The sequence below is a fragment of the Notolepis coatsorum genome, assembly GCF_963971535.1.
Source record: "Notolepis coatsorum genome assembly, chromosome: 11".
In the NCBI taxonomy this organism is placed as follows: Eukaryota; Metazoa; Chordata; class Actinopteri; order Aulopiformes; family Paralepididae; genus Notolepis; species Notolepis coatsorum.
The window spans coordinates 109,572,544-109,592,543 of record NC_140175.1 but is presented as its reverse complement, the minus strand read 5'-3'; the positions used below and the strand labels follow the sequence as shown (position 1 = coordinate 109,592,543).

General features: G+C 43.3%; 1 protein-coding gene across 1 annotated transcript in view; it reads left to right on the top strand.

The window, feature by feature from the left end:
• The window catches only part of LOC311237240 (angiopoietin-1 receptor-like), a gene marked incomplete at its 5' end in the record, with an annotated part of 126,356 nt that overhangs the window by 61,374 nt on the left and 44,982 nt on the right, over positions 1–20,000 (top strand). Inside the window, 2 exons of the mRNA XM_084325047.1 lie at positions 104–181; positions 14,549–14,705. Coding sequence (XP_084181173.1) covers positions 104–181; positions 14,549–14,705 — 235 coding nt within the window. The remainder of the gene's footprint in view (positions 1–103; positions 182–14,548; positions 14,706–20,000) is intronic.

Here is a 20,000-nt window from a genome sequence, read left to right as displayed (position 1 = left end):
ATGACAACTAATAAAGAAACTTGAAACTTGAAACCCACACCAAAATCTCTGCAGTACACTGTGCATGTAGAATACAGTAACATGCCGTTGTGTTTGCCGCTAGGTGTCAATCCGGTTCCAGGACACAGCTCTGTCAGACTACAGCCAACTAGCAGAGATCACCATTCAGGACGAACAACAGGTCTGTTGCATTACTGACTCTAAGCTTTTTTACTTTCTTAAAAGGTGCTATAGATCACATCCAACCACTAGATGTCGCACTAGAGCACCAGCATGTCATTTATCCAATCACGTGAATTCCACGTGTGGGAAATGGGAAGTAGGGAGGCGATTACATGCCTGCAACATTCATAATAAAAAAGAAATGATGAATTCATCAATAATTGTTTTTGGGGGGAAAAGCAATACTTTGCATCTTTCTAAAAGCTCTGTGGATGTATTATTTAAAAATAAAAGTATTACTCTACATTACATTATATATTTGATCGATAGCACCTTTAAATTGTTACGGCGGAGGCAGGTAGGTTCCAGTTATGGAGAGCAATAAGTGGAAGCAGAGAACGTTTTTACTCATTAAACGGTGGTTCTCTTTATTTGTAGAACGGTACACCTAGAGTAAATCCAATGGTAACAATACTGACGCAGGGCGTCTAGGAATAGAGAGGATAATAATAATAAAGACAGCAAGGTCCAGATCCTGAGGTACCGCCATGTACCGTGCAGGGAGATTGAGTGAAGATTCGACAACTAGAAGCAGAAAGACAGGGGTTAAATAGGACCACATTCCTGACATACCAAGCGCATCACAGTGACAGCCAATCAGGAGACCCAGACAATAAGTGACAGGGGAGACAAGTGACAGGGGAGACAACCCAGGTGGCCAAAAAGTTCCGGCCCATTAATGGCCTGTATCCGGCAGGCCGGAAGAAATTAGTCGGCCCAAGTCCGGCTGCCAGAGTCGGCCAAGTAGGCGGCAATGACTGACTGGCCGATTCCGGCCCGAGTACACTGGGCCAGGTCCGGGGTTGCCGGAAGCGGTGAACGTCCGGATCGGCCCAGTAGGCGGCAATGACTGACTGGCCGATTCCGGCCCGAGTACACTGGGCCAGGTCCGGGGTTGCCGGAAGCGGTGAACGTCCGGTTGCCTAAAGCAGCCCAGATGCGACCCACACACGCTGGGACAGGTTTGGTTGCCCGAAGCCTAGCCGACACTGCCAATGCAATACTGGTACTACACAGTAAATTACGCAGAGTAGATTTGACTCAAACTGAGTAAAGAAATTTCACTCAGTTTGAGTGAAATGTACTCAGTTTGAGTCAGCGGAATTTACTGTGTACCCATCTGCCAGAGCTACTCCACTATCTGCCTATGACCGTACATTACCGGAAATACAGTAGGAAATGGTTGATTAGTAATACAATGCCACATATTTAAGGACCCTTCCCTTTACCAATTCAGTATTGGCATGTCCCTCATTGAAAAATTCAGAAGTTTACATGCCGTCTCCTACCTCACTGAAATATATTCTCAGTGTATGTACACAATATACATCATTCTGCAGTGAAGCTCAAATATCAAGTAAAGTAACAATTACCCTCATACATGCTACGTTTTCCAGTTAAAAATGACAACTTGAATAGATATTTAAACATTTATTAACAAAATATCACATCCTCCTCTCTGAACCCAACGATAAAGCCTCCAATGAAATGAACCCATTGTTCCCCTGCAACAGCTTCTCCCACAGGGGATCTTTGATTAAACACCTGCTAGCAGAAGAATATAGACAGTCAGAAAAAAAGTTCACTGTTTACTACTTAAGTACATTTAAAAGTAGAAACTTTGACTTTTACTCAAGTGTGTACTTTCACTTAAACTTTCATGTTAGTCTAGCTTAGCAACATTTTTTAGGAGAATTAATACAAAAACGAGTGATATGGCCATTCAGTTGTAAATGAAAGCCTGCATTTAGTAAGACGTTGTTTATAAATGTCTTTTGGTTTGGTTATGAATGAATGACAGCATCTCTATAGCACAGCTCTATTACTAGGACATAAAGTGCTTTGGAATGACTGTATACATCATTCACAACGGGTGGCCCCAGCAGGAATCAAACTCCTAACCGTGACAGTGTTAGTGCCATGCTCGGAGTGCCAAGCACTAGACCCCAATGTTATGCGGGGCTCTGCTCATAGGCGGGCGGCTCGTAGTCCTGGTTGTAGAAGCAACCGTCGCCCTCCATGGAGACCCCCCTCCTCCCGCGTCACCCCAGCGAGGTGGCGGGTGGCGACCCTGACGAGGTGAGCCATGGTGGGGTGGCGGGGGGCCGGCAGGGGGGGGCTCCGGAGAAAAGCGCCAGGGGGCCGGGCCGAGAGGCGCCCCTGGGGCACCCCGGGAGGCGTGGGCATAGCCTTACGGACCACGGGGGAATAGGTGACGTGGGGGCGTAGCGTGGCGGGGGTCTGGGGGAGCTGTCGCCGGCCCCGGCGAGGCGTGCTGGTCCCCGACGTGGAGGGGACGGGACTTCCACTCACTGCCCTACACGAAAAGTGAAAAAGGCAAATAAAAAGAACGAACCACAAATTCAACGACATAAGAGAAGAGGATGAGATAGAGAGAGAGAAGAGAGAGAGAGAGAGAGAGAAGAGAGAGAAGGAAAGCAAGATAACAAAATACAACAAGAGCCACAGTATGGAAGCAAATGAGTGACAGAAGTATTTGAATTTGATCAGACACCGAATTTATAGCATTGAAAATAATTACTTTGAAAACATGTATCTGAATTGAATTTATAGCATTGAAAATAATTACTTTGAAAACATGTATCTGAATTTTTTCAGACACCAAATTTATAGCATTGAAAATAATTACTTTGAAAACATGTATCTGATTTTTGAATTTTATCAGACACCGAATTTATAGCATTGAAAATAATTACTTTGAAAACATGTATCTGAATTTTTTCAGACACCGAATTTATAGCATTGAAAATAATTACTTTGAAAACATGTATCTGAATTTTTTCAGACACCGAATTTATAGCATTGAAAATAATTACTTTGAAAACATGTATCTGAATTTTTTCAGACACCGAATTTATAGCATTGAAAATAATTACTTTGAAAACATGTATCTGAATTTTTTCAGACACCGAATTTATAGCATTGAAAATAATTACTTTGAAAAATGTATCTGAATTTTTTCAGACACCGAATTTATAGCATTGAAAATAATTACTTTGAAAATCATGTATCTGATTTGCTCCGAATTTACCTATGTGAAATAAAAATTCAATGTAAAAAATTCTAATGTATAATAAAAGTCAATGTAAAAAAAATTCGATGCATAATTGCGGTGTATAAAATTCGATGTAAAAAACCATCATCCGGGCTACCCAGACAGGATAAGCAATCGAGCCTGGATGCAATCGAATTGACTTCTGGCCTATCACTGCACGGCTTTGTCAGTCATGTGATCACACCAACCCGGGAGAAAGATGGCGGTATATATACATACGTTGGGGAGAGAATATACATACAGTGGGGAGGAGACTGTACATTAGGAGGGGGTGGGTGGGAGAGAAATATACATACGGTGGGGAGAGAATATATACATACGGTGGGGAGGAGACTGTACATTAGGAGGGGGTGGGAGAAAATATATACATACGGTGGGGAGGAGACTGTACATTAGGAGGGGGTGGGTGGGAGAGAAATATACATACGGTGGGGAGAGAATATATACATACGGTGGGGAGGAGACTGTATATTAGGAGGGGGTGGGAGAGAAATATACATATGGTGGGGAGATAATATATACATACGGTGGGGAGGAGACTGTACATTAGGAGGGGGTGGGAGAGAATATATACATACGGTGGGGAGGAGACTGTACATTACGAGGGGGTGGGAGAGAAATATACATATGGTGGGGAGAGAATATATACATATGGTGGGGAGAGAATATATACATACGGTGGGGAGGAGACTGTACATTACGAGGGGGTGGGAGAGAAATATACATATGGTGGGGAGAGAATATATACATACGGTGGGGAGAAGACTGTACATTAGGAGGGGGTGGGAGAGAAATATACATATGGTGGGGAGAGAATATATACATATGGTGGGGAGAGAATATATACATACGGTGGGGAGGAGACTGTACATTAGGAGGGGGTGGGTGGGTGGGAGAGAAATATACATATGGTGGGGAGAGAATATATACATACGGTGGGGAGGAGACTGTCTATTATATGTATATTTCTCTCCCACCCACCCCCTCCTAATGTACAGTCTCCTCCCCACTGTATGTATGTATTCTCTCCCCATCATATGTATATATTCTCTCCCCACCGTTCTCTTGGTGTAAAAAGTTTAAGACCAGGGTGAGGCCAGGCTATGGATGGCTTTGAAGGTGAGGAGTAGTGTTTTGAAGTTAATGCGTTCCTTGATCGGGAGCCAGTGGAGGGAGTGATTATCAATATTATTTTGCATATCTAGGACCTCTAATTTAGTCCATGTCATGCACATCTACATAATATACTGTAGCATTACAAACCATTTGACAGCCAGGTCCAGCACCTCTCCGTTCTTGTCTTCTAGGAGCCATCGCAGCATGGCCAAGACCTTCCTCATCCAGCATACTGTCCTTCTGAAGGTCTGAAGTCATTAGTGGCCATGAACCTAGAGAGAGAGCGAGAATACGTTAGTAGATAGTCTAAGGCCAGTGATTCTCAATATTATTTTGCATATCTAGGACCTCTAATTTAGTCCATGTCATGCACATCTACATAATATACTGTAGCATTACAAACCATTTGACAGCCAGGTCCTGCACCTCCGTTCTTGTCCTCTAGGAGCCATCGCAGCATGGCCAAGACCTTCCTCATCCAGCATACTGTCCTTCTGAAGGTCTGAAGTCATTAGTGGCCATGAACCTAGAGAGAGAGCGAGAATACGTTAGTAGATAGTCTAAGGCCAGTGATTCTCAATATTATTTTGCATATCTAGGACCTCTAATTTAGTCCATGTCATGCACATCTACATAATATACTGTAGCATTACAAACCATTTGACAGCCAGGTCCAGCACCTCTCCGTTCTTGTCTTCTAGGAGCCATCGCAGCATGGCCAAGACCTTCCTCATCCAGCATACTGTCCTTCTGAAGGTCTGAAGTCATTAGTGGCCATGAACCTAGAGAGAGAGCGAGAATACGTTAGTAGATAGTCTAAGGCCAGTGATTCTCAATATTATTTTGCATATCTAGGACCTCTAATTTAGTCCATGTCATGCACATCTACATAATATACTGTAGCATTACAAACCATTTGACAGCCAGGTCCAGCACCTCTCCGTTCTTGTCTTCTAGGAGCCATCGCAGCATGGCCAAGACCTTCCTCATCCAGCATACTGTCCTTCTGAAGGTCTGAAGTCATTAGTGGCCATGAACCTAGAGAGAGAGCGAGAATACGTTAGTAGATAGTCTAAGGCCAGTGATTCTCAATATTATTTTGCATATCTAGGACCTCTAATTTAGTCCATGTCATGCACATCTACATAATATACTGTAGCATTACAAACCATTTGACAGCCAGGTCCAGCACCTCTCCGTTCTTGTCTTCTAGGAGCCATCGCAGCATGGCCAAGACCTTCCTCATCCAGCATACTGTCCTTCTGAAGGTCTGAAGTCATTAGTGGCCATGAACCTAGAGAGAGAGCGAGAATACGTTAGTAGATAGTCTAAGGCCAGTGATTCTCAATATTATTTTGCATATCTAGGACCTCTAATTTAGTCCATGTCATGCACATCTACATAATATACTGTAGCATTACAAACCATTTGACAGCCAGGTCCAGCACCTCTCCGTTCTTGTCTTCTAGGAGCCATCGCAGCATGGCCAAGACCTTCCTCATCCAGCATACTGTCCTTCTGAAGGTCTGAAGTCATTAGTGGCCATGAACCTAGAGAGAGAGCGAGAATACGTTAGTAGATAGTCTAAGGCCAGTGATTCTCAATATTATTTTGCATATCTAGGACCTCTAATTTAGTCCATGTCATGCACATCTACATAATATACTGTAGCATTACAAACCATTTGACAGCCAGGTCCAGCACCTCTCCGTTCTTGTCTTCTAGGAGCCATCGCAGCATGGCCAAGACCTTCCTCATCCAGCATACTGTCCTTCTGAAGGTCTGAAGTCATTAGTGGCCATGAACCTAGAGAGAGAGCGAGAATACGTTAGTAGATAGTCTAAGGCCAGTGATTCTCAATATTATTTTGCATATCTAGGACCTCTAATTTATTCCATGTCATGCACATCTACATAATATACTGTAGCATTACAAACCATTTGACAGCCAGGTCCAGCACCTCTCCGTTCTTGTCTTCTAGGAGCCATCGCAGCATGGCCAAGACCTTCCTCATCCAGCATACTGTCCTTCTGAAGGTCTGAAGTCATTAGTGGCCATGAACCTAGAGAGAGAGCGAGAATACGTTAGTAGATAGTCTAAGGCCAGTGATTCTCAATATTATTTTGCATATCTAGGACCTCTAATTTAGTCCATGTCATGCACATCTACATACAATATACAGTAGCATCCATCAACACAGGATGACCCTTTCCAGCTGTTGAAATGAAAGTCCCAGATTGAAAAGTATATATATACACAGTCACACACACAATAAAACATTGTATACATCACTTACAAGCATGACCACTTGAAGATCTTGAAGACTTGGTAGATCTTGACCGTCTTGGGAGAGAGAGAGAGAAGGCATTACAGGATGACTCTTTGAAAATGATGTCCCAGATTAAAAAGTATATATTATATATACAGTCACACACACAATAAAAAAAATGTATACATCACTTACGACCACTTGAAGTAGTTGTTCTTGAGCCGTCTTCTGCGTTCATCTCATTGATGAGATCCAGCACTGTAACAGTATATTTGCAACAATGAAATTATATATTTTATTACAACTCTATCAGCTGAGTAACAATATTCATCAAAGTGTTGCGTGTTACAGTGTAGGTTAGTTTATTAGTGCATGACAGTAGGGTTAGCATACTTTTCACACTATAAGCCCCACCTGAATGATAGCCAGTTAGCAGCTCCGGGTACAGTATGTACCCCAACGTTAGCTCTCATAACGTTAGCAGCTCCTGGTACAGTATAGGTACCAAAAGTTATCTCTCATAGTCATAACGTTAGCAGCTCCGGGTACAGTATGTACCCCAACGTTAGCTCTCATAACGTTAGCCAGTTAGCAGCTCCTGGTACAGTAGGTACCAAAAGTTAGCTCTCATAGTCATAACGTTAGCAGCTCTGGGTACAGTATATGTACCCCAACGTTAGCTCTCATAACGTTAGCCAGTTAGCAGCTCCTGGTACAGTAGGAACCAAAAGTTAGCTGTCATAGTCATAACGTTAGCAGCTCCGGGTACAGTATACAACGTTAGCTAGTCATACCGTTAGCCAGTTAGCAGCTCCGGTATTTTACAGATCCCGCCAGTTTAATAATATCGAGCTAATAACGTTACAGTAGTCACTGAAAACACAGACTAAACAGCACTCATTTATATCAGCGGCACGCATTACTTATAAATAATAAAAGATATGTGTTGCACAATTACCTGAGGAGAAGATGCAATTCCGTTGCTCACGACGTGCAGGCTCTGTCTGTAGCGCGGTTCAATTCAAATTTCAAACCGGGATCCCCCACAATGCAACGCATCAGTGTTGCCAGATTTGAGAGTCAGCCTTAATCTGACAAACCTTTGATAATAATGGGCGGTTCGGATATTGTTAATCCGATCTGGCAACCATGCTATCCTTGTTTCTCCGCACAGACTGACCACGGTTTTGATTGATTGATTGAAAACTTTGTTAACAGATTGCAGAATGGGTACAATACAGTACAGCTCAATACATACAATTGTTAAGGGCATGCAGACCAGAGAAAGACGTTCGTCTTGTTTACATCAGGGACCCCCATTTTCAATTCATCATAACATGACATGTGACATACAGATAGACACTTCTATACATTTATGACATACCAGATTTGCAAATACAGTAGGCCTACTGTTTGTGATACAAAAAGAGTCTAGAAAAGAGAGTATATATTTGACGTAGAACCGTACATTATAGGTGGGGGGGGGGTAGGAGGGGTGGGGGGGCACACTGTACAACTGCACAAGCACAACTGTACATTGGAATATTGACAAAACCATGTTTGGTACTTTACTGTACATTGGAGGGGGTTGGGTTAGGACATTTACAGGGGCCAGTTTCGAATTGCAGTCTCCCGTAGGTGTTCTTTGAGAGTGTTTTGAAAGTGGGTAGTGATTCACATTCCTTTACATCTTTGGGTAGGGCGTTCCACATTGATGTGGCATAATTGCGAAACGTGTTCCTGTTTGAGCCGAATCTGGGTTTAACATGATTTGTGGAGCTCCCTCTATGGTGTTGTGGTCGTGGTATTCACTGACCTTTGGGAAGTATTTTGATATGTACACATATATGGGTACCTTGATCGTGTATAGTGTATCTTGTAGACAGGCCCATTGCAAGTTGCTGCACTCTGTCGTCTACTCTAAGCCGTTGTCACGTGGGCAGGGGCGAGGTGGGTTCTAGGAGTAAGGTCAAGCATGTAGTCTGACCAGTTTGTTTTGAGATGAATTGTGTAGCAGGGTCAAGTCAAGTCAAGTCAAGTCAAGTCAAGAGTTTTAATTGTCACGGCATACAAGTATACAATGAAATGCGGGTGGTCTTGCCCACAACGATGTGCAATACGTGGTACAACATATAATAGAATCTAATAAAAAAACAACATTGTGCAATAAACAGGTAACAGGTAACATATTTGTGACATCTCGGTATCTGTACATATTATTTACAGGGCATATAGGACACGGTCAAAGAACACCAGATCCAGGCGTACAACTAGAACCACCAGAACAGTGAATACGAGCAAAGTAACACGACTAACTGGTAACGACAGATACAGATTACAAAACATACAATTAAAAACAAAAAATCTCTAGAAAATCTAGTCAATTTACAAACCAATGAGCTTCTAGATACAGTAGAAAGGATATGCAGCCAGTATGAGCTTCTAGACAGACAGTAGAAGAGATATGCAGCCAGTATGAGCTTCTAGATAAGACAGTAGAAGAGATATGCAGCCAGTATGAGCTTCTAGATACAGTAGAACAGATATGCAGCCAGTATGATCTTCTATATAGAGACAGTAGAACAGATATGCAGCCAGTATGATCTTCTAGAGACAGTAGAACAGATATGCAGCCAGTATGAGCTTCTAGATACAGTAGAACAGATATGCAGCCAGTATGAGCTTCTAGATAAGACAGTAGAAGAGATATGCAGCCAGTATGAGCTTCTAGATAAGACAGTAGAAGAGATATGCAGCCAGTATGAGCTTCTAGATAAGACAGTAGAACAGATATGCAGCCAGTATGATCTTCTAGAGACAGTAGAACAGATATGCAGCCAGTATGAGCTTCTAGATACAGTAGAACAGATATGCAGCCAGTATGATCTTCTAGAGACAGTAGAACAGATATGCAGCCAGTATGAGCTTCTAGATATACAGTAGAACAGATATGCAGCCAGTATGAGCTTCTAGATAAGACAGTAGAAGAGATATGCAGCCAGATGAGCTTCTAGATAAGACAGTAGAAGAGATATGCAGCCAGTATGAGCTTCTAGATAAGACAGTAGAAGAGATATGCAGCCAGATGAGCTTCTAGATAAGACAGTAGAAGAGATATGCAGCCAGTATGAGCTTCTAGATAAGACAGTAGAAGAGATATGCAGCCAGTATGAGCTTCTAGATAAGACAGTAGAAGAGATATGCAGCCAGTATAAGCTTCGATCTAGATAGACAGTAGAACAGATATGCAGCCAGTATGAGCTTGTTGCATACTCATGTTAAACAGTTGGCATTAGTGCAGAATTGAACTAAAACTGTCTCATAGGAACGGATTCTGGAATGGCATTTTGAATAAATGACTAAATGACATAAATGAAAGCTCTCATCGACTCCGACAGATTGCTAGTCATTCATAATGGCATCGAAAGAATGTCCAAATGACTTGTGTTGTGTTAGCTTGTGTTAGCTTGGGGAGCTGCAGTCTGTGTTGTGTTAGCTTGTGTTAGCTTGGGGAGCTGCAGTCTGTGTTGTGTTAGCTTGTGTTAGCTTGGGGAGCTGCAGTCTGTGTTGTGTTAGCTTGTGTTAGCTTGGGGAGCTGCAGTCTGTGTTGTGTTAGCTTGTGTTAGCTTGGGGAGCTGCAGTCTGTGTTGTGTTAGCTTGTGTTAGCTTGGGGAGCTGCAGTCTGTGTTGTGTTAGCTTGTGTTAGCTTGGGGAGCTGCAGTCCATGTTGTGTTAGCTTGTGTTAGCTTGGGGAGCTGCAGTCTGTGTTGTGTTAGCTTGTGTTAGCTTGGGGAGCTGCAGTCCGTGTTGTGTTAGCTTGTGTTAGCTTGGGGAGCTGCAGTCTGTGTTGTGTTAGCTTGTGTTAGCTTGGGGAGCTGCAGTCTGTGTTGTGTTAGCTTGTGTTAGCTTGGGGAGCTGCAGTCTGTGTTGTGTTAGCTTGTGTTAGCTTGGGGAGCTGCAGTCCATGTTGTGTTAGCTTGTGTTAGCTTGGGGAGCTGCAGTCTGTGTTGTGTTAGCTTGTGTTAGCTTGGGGAGCTGCAGTCTGTGTTGTGTTAGCTTGTGTTAGCTTGGGGAGCTGCAGTCCATGTTGTGTTAGCTTGTGTTAGCTTGGGGAGCTGCAGTCCATGTTGTGTTAGCTTGTGTTAGCTTGGGGAGCTGCAGTCTGTGTTGTGTTAGCTTCTGTTAGCTTGGGGAGCTGCAGTCCATGTTGTGTTAGCTTGTGTTAGCTTGGGGAGCTGCAGTCTGTGTTGTGTTAGCTTGTGTTAGCTTGGGGAGCTGCAGTCTGTGTTGTGTTAGCTTGTGTTAGCTTGGGGAGCTGCAGTCCATGTTGTGTTAGCTTGTGTTAGCTTGGGGAGCTGCAGTCTGTGTTGTGTTAGCTTGTGTTAGCTTGGGGAGCTGCAGTCTGTGTTGTGTTAGCTTGGGGAGCTGCAGTCTGTGTTGTGTTAGCTTGTGTTAGCTTGGGGAGCTGCAGTCTGTGTTGTGTTAGCTTGTGTTAGCTTGGGGAGCTGCAGTCCATGTTGTGTTAGCTTGTGTTAGCTTGGGGAGCTGCAGTCCATGTTGTGTTAGCTTGTGTTAGCTTGGGGAGCTGCAGTCTGTGTTGTGTTAGCTTGTGTTAGCTTGGGGAGCTGCAGTCTGTGTTGTGTTAGCTTGTGTTAGCTTGGGGAGCTGCAGTCTGTGTTGTGTTAGCTTGTGTTAGCTTGGGGAGCTGCAGTCCATGTTGTGTTAGCTTGTGTTAGCTTGGGGAGCTGCAGTCTGTGTTGTGTTAGCTTGTGTTAGCTTGGGGAGCTGCAGTCTGTGTTGTGTTAGCTTCTGTTAGCTTGGGGAGCTGCGGTCCATGTTGTGTTAGCTTGTGTTAGCTTGGGGAGCTGCAGTCTGTGTTGTGTTAGCTTGTGTTAGCTTGGGGAGCTGCGGTCCATGTTGTGTTAGCTTGGGGAGCTGCGGTCCATGTTGTGTTAACTTGTGTTAGCTTGGGGAGCTGCAGTCTGTGTTGTGTTAGCTTGTGTTAGATTGGGGAGCTGCAGTCTGTGTTGTGTTAGCTTGGGGAGCTGCGGTCCATGTTGTGTTAGCTTGGGGAGCTGCTAACTATAGAGGCCATAACCACAGTATTACATATACTCTTGTTAGCTTTATGAGGCTACATCAACACGCTCCTATGAGTGCAGCATGTTAGCTTTATGAGGCTACATCAACATCCTATGAGTGCAGCTATAATGTTAGCTTTATGAGGCTACATCAACATGCAGGCTCCTATGAGTGCAGCTAATGTTATGAGGCTCTGCCCCCCCTCCACTCCTCTAACACCCACCTCGCTCTGCCTCCCCCCCTCCACTCCTCTAACATTTTATTTATTAATTTTATTATTATTATTTATTTGTTGCCATTAAAATAATTCTCCACTTGCACAACCTGAATATAGGGACTTCCGGCTGACTTCCGGTTGCCAATAGCACTTCCTGTCCCATCCAAATACATTGGTTTTAGCTACTTTTCTCCCCTTATTTAAACAACTTTGTCGTCACAGAGAGGCAATGAAACGTTTGTATTATTATAGTATAGAATGTATTTAATAAGCAAACGTTTGTCAGCAGGGTTTTTGGGCTGTATTTCATGTAAAAACGTTTACTGTTAGTTTCCTTGCTCAGCCAGCATTAGCTAACAGAAGCTAGTGGTTAAACAGGCCGGATTAGCTTTGAGCTAACTATCTTTCCCGACCCATGTATTCATTCCATTCTAAACATAACGTTAGTTTACAAAACATGACCTGTCTATATAACGTTGAGGAACAAATTATAAGTGTGTGGGTGTGTGTTTTGGTGAACATTGGACTGCAAACAGAAAATGCATCACAGTTAGACAGTAGCTACTGTTAGCTGTCCTTCCGGATTAGCTTTGAGCTAACTATCTTTCCCGACCCATGTATTCATTCCATTCTAAACATAACGTTAGTTTACAAAACATGACCTGTCTATATAACGTTGAGGAACAAATTATAAGTGTGTGGGTGTGTGTTTTGGTGAACATTGGACTGCAAACAGAAAATGCATCACAGTTAGACAGTAGCTACTGTTAGCTGTCCTTCCGGATTAGCTTTGAGCTAACTATCTTTCCCGACCCATGTATTCATTCCATTCTAAACATAACGTTAGTTTACAAAACATGACCTGTCTATATAACGTTGAGGAACAAATTATAAGTGTGTGGGTGTGTGTTTTGGTGAACATTGGACTGCAAACAGAAAATGCATCACAGTTAGACAGTAGCTACTGTTAGCTGTCCTTCCGGATTAGCTTTGAGCTAACTATCTTTCCCGACCCATGTATTCATTCCATTCTAAACATAACGTTAGTTTACAAAACATGACCTGTCTATATAACGTTGAGGAACAAATTATAAGTGTGTGGGTGTGTGTTTTGGTGAACATTGGACTGCAAACAGAAAATGCATCACAGTTAGACAGTAGCTACTGTTAGCTGTCCTTCCGGATTAGCTTTGAGCTAACTATCTTTCCCGACCCATGTATTCATTCCATTCTAAACATAACGTTAGTTTACAAAACATGACCCGTCTATATAACGTTGAGGAACTAATTATATAGACGGGTAATGTTTTGAACAACTAACGTTACGTTTAGAATGGAATGCATCGGCAAAGATCCGTTAGCTCAAAGCTATTCCGGCCAGTTTATCAACTTCCTGTCATTTAGAAATATGATTTTATAGTGAAAATCATTACCAAAACGTCCGGAAAAACCTAACGGGAGCAGTATAGACGGTCATACAAATGTACAAATGCTATAAGGTGGCAAGAAATGCACTATAAACAATACTTTATGCATCGGCAAAGATCCTTAGCTCAAAGCTATGCTGGCTAACAAGAGGCTAGCGCAAGAAACGACGCCGCAAACCATTGCCGAGCCAGAGCCGGTTTATCTTTGGCGAGCCCGAGTCGGCTCTGCCCCGGCAACCATTGCCGTGCCAGAGCCGGTTTATCTTTGGCGAGCCCGAGTCGGCTCTGCTTCGGCAACCATTGCCGTGCCAGAGCCGGTTTATCTTTGGCGAGCCCGAGTCGGCTCTGGCACGGCAAGCCGAGCCGGGCCAGAGCCGGTTAATCTTTGGCGAGCCCGAGTCGGCTCTGCCCCGGCAACCATTGCCGTGCCAGAGCCGGTTTATCTTTGGCGAGCCCGAGTCGGCTCCGCCCCGGCAACCATTGCCGGGCCAGAGCCGGTTTATCTTTGGCGAGCGCGAGTCGGCTCTGCCCCGGCAACCATTGCCGGGCCAGAGCCGGTTTATCTTTGGCGAGCGCGAGTCGGCTCTGCCCCGGCAACCATTACCGCGCCAGATCCGGCTCATCGTTGGCGTGCCGTGCCGGACATATGCCGAGTGTGCCGACCGGTAGCCGGAATTGGGCCGAGTATGCTGGCCACCTGGGAAGTGACAGGTGTCAGAATGGTGAGTGGTTCTCAGGCGGCCACCAGAGGACCCAGAGCGTTACATAAATAATGTATTTCTGCATGTCATTTTGTGTTAAGGTGAGCAGGATTTTTTACACCACTCAGCTTGCAAATACTCTGGTATATAATTCCTATATCCCATGAAAGTGCCATACATTAAAAAAAAGTGTAGAGTAATAATAAAACAAAAAATGATACATCCACAGAGCTTTTAGAAAGGTGTGGAATAAAGGTATATATTTTTTATTAAAAGTGTTTTTGTTGCTGGTCCAAAATGTATGTTGTTTACATGTTGTGTGCAATGAGTACTAACTACTCATTAGTAGTTTACACTGGTACCATATTATCCATGTATTTTACTAAACTCTGTTGATTTATGTAACAACAACAACTCAACTAAACTCAATCTAACCAGGTCCAGTCGACCCGGTACCAGTCCAGCCAGTTCCAGCTGCGTGGGCTGAAACCAGACACACCGTATCTAATAGAACTGTGGACCAAAAACAACATGGGAGAAAGCCCGGAGCGGCCGCATGTCAACATCAAGACGGTCACCACGCAAGAGAGCATCCGTAAGACCTTTAACTGAGAGAGCCACCGCTTTCAACAAATCAAATCAAATCAAATTTATATTGTAAGGCCCGACAACACACGTTAATGTCCCCATGGGCCGGACATGTCTTCTTTTAACAATCAAGAAGAAAACATCACAATAAGTCAACAAAACAAAAACACCATAAAGTGTTTTAATAAATGCAACACTCCCAGACACGCCAAGGTAAGGAAAAACTCACTAAAACCTAGCAATAGGAAAAAATGCACCACAGGCAATGTGGAGGAGAGAAACCTTAGAAGGGCCGTTCAAGGGGGGATCTCCCTTCTTAGATGTTGGTGATAGTAGTGTTGCAATAAAACAGGCGAACAGTTGGTAAGCATGCACTCATATGTTAACGTATGAGTTTAACTGAGAGAGTCACCACTTTAACACGTATGAGTTTAACTGAGAGAGACACCACTTCAACATGTATGAGTTTAACTGAGAGACACCACTTTAACACATTTGAGTTTAACTGAGAGAGACACCACTTTAACACGTATGAGTTTAACTGAGAGAGAGACACCACTTTAACACGTATGAGTTTAACTGAGAGAGTCACCACTTTAACACGTATGAGTTTAACTGAGAGAGTCACCACTTTAACACGTATGAGTTTAACTGAGAGAGACACCACTTCAACATGTATGAGTTTAACTGAGAGACACCACTTTAACACATTTGAGTTTAACTGAGAGAGACACCACTTTAACACGTATGAGTTTAACTGAGAGAGAGACACCACTTTAACACGTATGAGTTTAACTGAGAGAGACGCCACTTTAACACGTATGAGTTTAACTGAGAGAGAGACACCACTTTAACACGTATGAGTTTAACTGAGAGAGACGCCACTTTCAACACGTATGAGTTTAACCCTTTCACTGCCACAAGACAGCCGGTTAACCCTTTCACTGCCACACTACAGAAGGTTAACCCTTTACTATCACACTACCGATGGTTATCATTTATGTTACGACCCCTGTGGGTCTAAGGGTAAAGGGCTGTAACATAACTGTTGGTTGAAAGAAATGATGGACCAGGTTTGTAAACACAATGATATGTATTGATAAATGCAAAGGAAGCACATGTAGCTCAAGGGTGAGCCAAGGCCAAAACAACAAACTAACACCACTATTCTCCAAATAAACCAACCTAATCTATGGTAAAAGAAATTACATTACCTAAACTACCCGTACCTAACCAAAACAGGAGAAAACAATATCCAAATGAAATGGCAGCTCACCCCATCTGTGATCCAACACTTCCAGCACAGCGTTCACATGGCCTCCAGCTAAATCATTTCCCATGATAAAGGAAATGCCTTTAACTGGGAAGGAGGGTCGCACCCCTACTTTAAAGAAACCAGTGACCAAATCAGATTGTACATGAATACAGTGTAACGGGGCTGGCACGAAACCCATCAATACCTTGAACTAGGACACTAGAACCACAGGAAGATTTCTCAGACAGAGGCAGTACATCAGAGAGGATAAAGGATTGTGAGGCTCCAGTATCTCGTAAGATCTGAACTGTACACCGATCTTTTTGATCCCCTGTCAAGGAAACTAAACCCTTGGAAATAAATGGCCTGAAACAAGGGTCGAGAATATCCTGATCATGGTGCATCTGCCGATCGGAACCAGGAGCAGGTGCCATTTTAATCAGACCAACCCCTTTGGGTTGCTTAAAGTTCTGAGGGGACGGTTGCTGCTTACGTTTCAATGTTAAACATTCAGAAATAACATGACCAGATCTATGACAGTAGTAACATGCCCACAGGAGAGGCCAAGTCAAAAGGTGGCAATGCGACTTTCACACCTGCCTTCTCAGCACTTTTAACATGAGCTTGAATAAAATTATGCTCCTCAGATACAGAAGGCTGTGCTTCAGTAGGTTCACCAGGAGGACTTGCATGTGTATCAGAGACCACAGGTAAAACAAGCGTCCCCTGCTCCAACAGCTTACCTACCACAAGACACTTGATATCACGCTTAAGAAGCTTCTGAACCGAGAGTTGGAAATGTGTGGCAATCTCCATTAAGTCTGCCTTGCGGCAGCTATCCAGCTCTCCCCAAGTAGGATTGTTCAAGAATTCCCCCAGATCAAAAGTACTAACTAGTAAACAAATTATTTACTATACAAGTTTAAAGAAACACAGTTCACCAAATCCATCAACCAACAATGAATCACGGGATAAAGGATCACGGCCGAGCCCCCATTTAAAGGGTTAACCTTCTGTAGTGTGGCAGTGAAAGGGTTAACTGAGAGAGCCACCACTTTCAACACGTATGAGTTTATGATATGCTCAGGGTTTGCACAAGGTCCTTGAAGAAGTGCTTAAAGTGCTTGATTTAAAAAGAAAAAAGTTCAGGCCTGGAATTCCTTGAAAACAGCAAATGTTTTAACAAGGTGCTTAAAAAGTCCTTGGAAATTCAAATCAACCATTCGCATTGAATGTTTTGTTCATCCATGATCAAATTGTTCTGAATCAAGAAATCGATTTTTTTTGTTCTGTAAAGTCTGACTAGTCCCTGTCTCGCGCGCTCCAACTGCTTTTCCTCATTTCTTCGCGTGTGATGCTCTACTTGCTCAAGCTGGCAAGCAGGCCAAGAAGATGCTTAAAAAACGAAATTTTAAAGTGAATTGTATCCTTTGAGTGACATCCTTGAAAATGAAAAATAGTACTTAAAGTACTTAAAAATCATTGAATTTAATTTTGCAATGTCTGTGGGAACCCTGTATGCTGTAAACCTTGTTGAAATGGTGAGCAGAAATAACTCGGAGTCGTATATATTTGTATATTATTCAATACGTTATTGCCATACCACGATACAAGGACTCAAGAGTGTGTTAGAGACAGTGTGTATTCAATGCCTGTGGTCACATTTAGACAATTTTGTTTAAAGGAAAACTCCAACATTTTGTGAAATTAGCTTACCGTTCTCCAGTAAGCTAATTCTCCAGACAGAGACAAGAAGATAGATACCAGTTTCCTCTCTGTGCGTTGAGTAGAAAGCTATCTGGCTGCATGTTAGCCTAGCTTAGCACAATGAATGGAAGCGGACATGACTGGGTAGCCTTCGGGAGAGGTGTTAGCTTGACCTAGGCTAACATGCAGCCACATAGCTTTCTACTGAACACAGAGAGGAAACTGGTATCTATCAGTCTAAAGATATTAGGCTTGGCTTCAGGCTAAGGGGGATATTAGTCTTACTAGGCTTCAGACCAAGGGGGATATTAGTCTTACTAGGCTTCAGTTCAAGGGGGATATTAGTCTTACTAGGCTTCAGACTGTTGGATACTTCGGTAATCAGCCAATCTCATCTCGTCACCGTGACTCTCCGTGACTCTCCCCTCCGCGTTGTGTTTGTTTTCAATACTTCACATTGGCTGTCACACACTGTATCATCCCCTGTTAGTACATCCATAGTCATAAGAATTCGACACTGGCAAACGTGGTACCTTTCTTAGACAAACGTTGTTTATTCTATAAACAAAGCCTCGTAATCAGATGTAACCCATTCTGTATTGTCCTTGAACAGTCTTAATTCATTCTTCTCCACCGTCTCTTCTCTCATTAGTCCAATGGTTCTGGGCCTCGTCGTAGCCAACCACCATTCCCTGTTAGCCGAAGCTAGCGATGATGTGTCACTATTTCCCCTCCCCCACCCAGCGAGGGTGAGGGGGGATGAAAGTCTCTGATCAACGCATCTGCTTGTCTGTGCGTCGTGTCTCAGTCTAACTTACCCCGGAAGGAACCCATGGCTCATAACGTTATCCCCATAGCAACGGGCCCGCCCCCTCTTCTCATTACTACGTGACACGCTACCATGGCAACGGCTGTTCACCTTTAACACACTAAACGTCCTCTTCTTTCGATGTCAAACTCTCCCTATAGCTCTGACTAAACCTCCCCCACCAGTGCTTATCAGTGTTTATGTTACAAACCTGCTGACGACCTCGGAGCCCATGGCTCTATTAGAACTGGGCCCCGTTCCCCGTACCTGGTTCAACTAAGTCGATCAAGATGTCATTATCCAGCTTCAGTTAACCCGATGTTTGAAGCCGGGATTTTCCTGTTCCTCGAAGGTGGATTCAGTCTCGTTAACTCGATTCAGACTTAAGACCCAGGATAAATGCGCGCGGCCGCTTCAGTTGAAAAGCCAGCACGTATCGATGGCAGAGATCCTGATTCTCTAACGGCATTGATTGATTAATTGATTTAAAACTTTATTGACAGATTGCAATACGGCTCAATCGCCTCGCCGACAAGTTAAATGCGTTATCTAGGCTAATTTTAAGTCCCTCATTACCTCAATCAATCAGATTATATTTCTTTAAACTTGCCTGCTGGATTGAATAATCAAATGAGATCTTGCTAGCGAAAATAATTAGTTAAACTGTTATACAGAATTACGATACGGCTCTCTTACCCATTGATTGATGTGTGGTCGATCTTTTACTTATCTCCACTGTGGTCTAACGGGTTGTTCTTTTGACTTTCACGCAGACGACCGGGGTTCGAAACCCTAGTCTTTTCCTTCTTTTTGCAATATAGGAATAATTCAATTTGGTGCACGTTGAGAGCTATATATGGTAAATGGTAAATGGCTGCTTTTTTATATAGCGCTTTTATCCAAAGCGCTTCACAATTTGTTACTTACATATTACCCATTCACACACCGACGGTGGAGGCAACCATGCAAGGTGCCAACCTGCTCATCGGGAGCAATTAGGGGTTAAGTGTCTTGCTCAAGGACACATCGACACGCTGCCCAGGAGTGGGAATCGAACCGGGAACCTCCGGATTGCCAGACGACTGCTCTACCTCCTGAGCCACTGTCGCCCCTTATATATAAAGAATGACATCCTCAATGCATGTAGATTTATAATATTTTAACTTAAAACCAGGCTACTTTGGCGTATAATCATTAATATTATATTCAAAAAAATTATATTGGAAACACAGGGTTTCGAACACCGGTCGCTGGGTTGGCAGGGTTGAGCACTACCGCTGCGCCACTGTGCCAGATGGGATAAATTCATTGTTTATACATTAATGAACGAGAGACCCGTGTTTAGAATATTCTTTATTTTGAATGAAGTTTTATTTCTTTATCCTCATTCATTAATGTGACGTCAACGGCTCATTGAATTTCTCACATCCGTCAAACAGCGCATCTCATCAGACATCTTAATCCCAGTTACAATTAAAATAACCACAAAGTCATAATGTGTACATCGCACCGAGCGAGCGCCACGGTATATA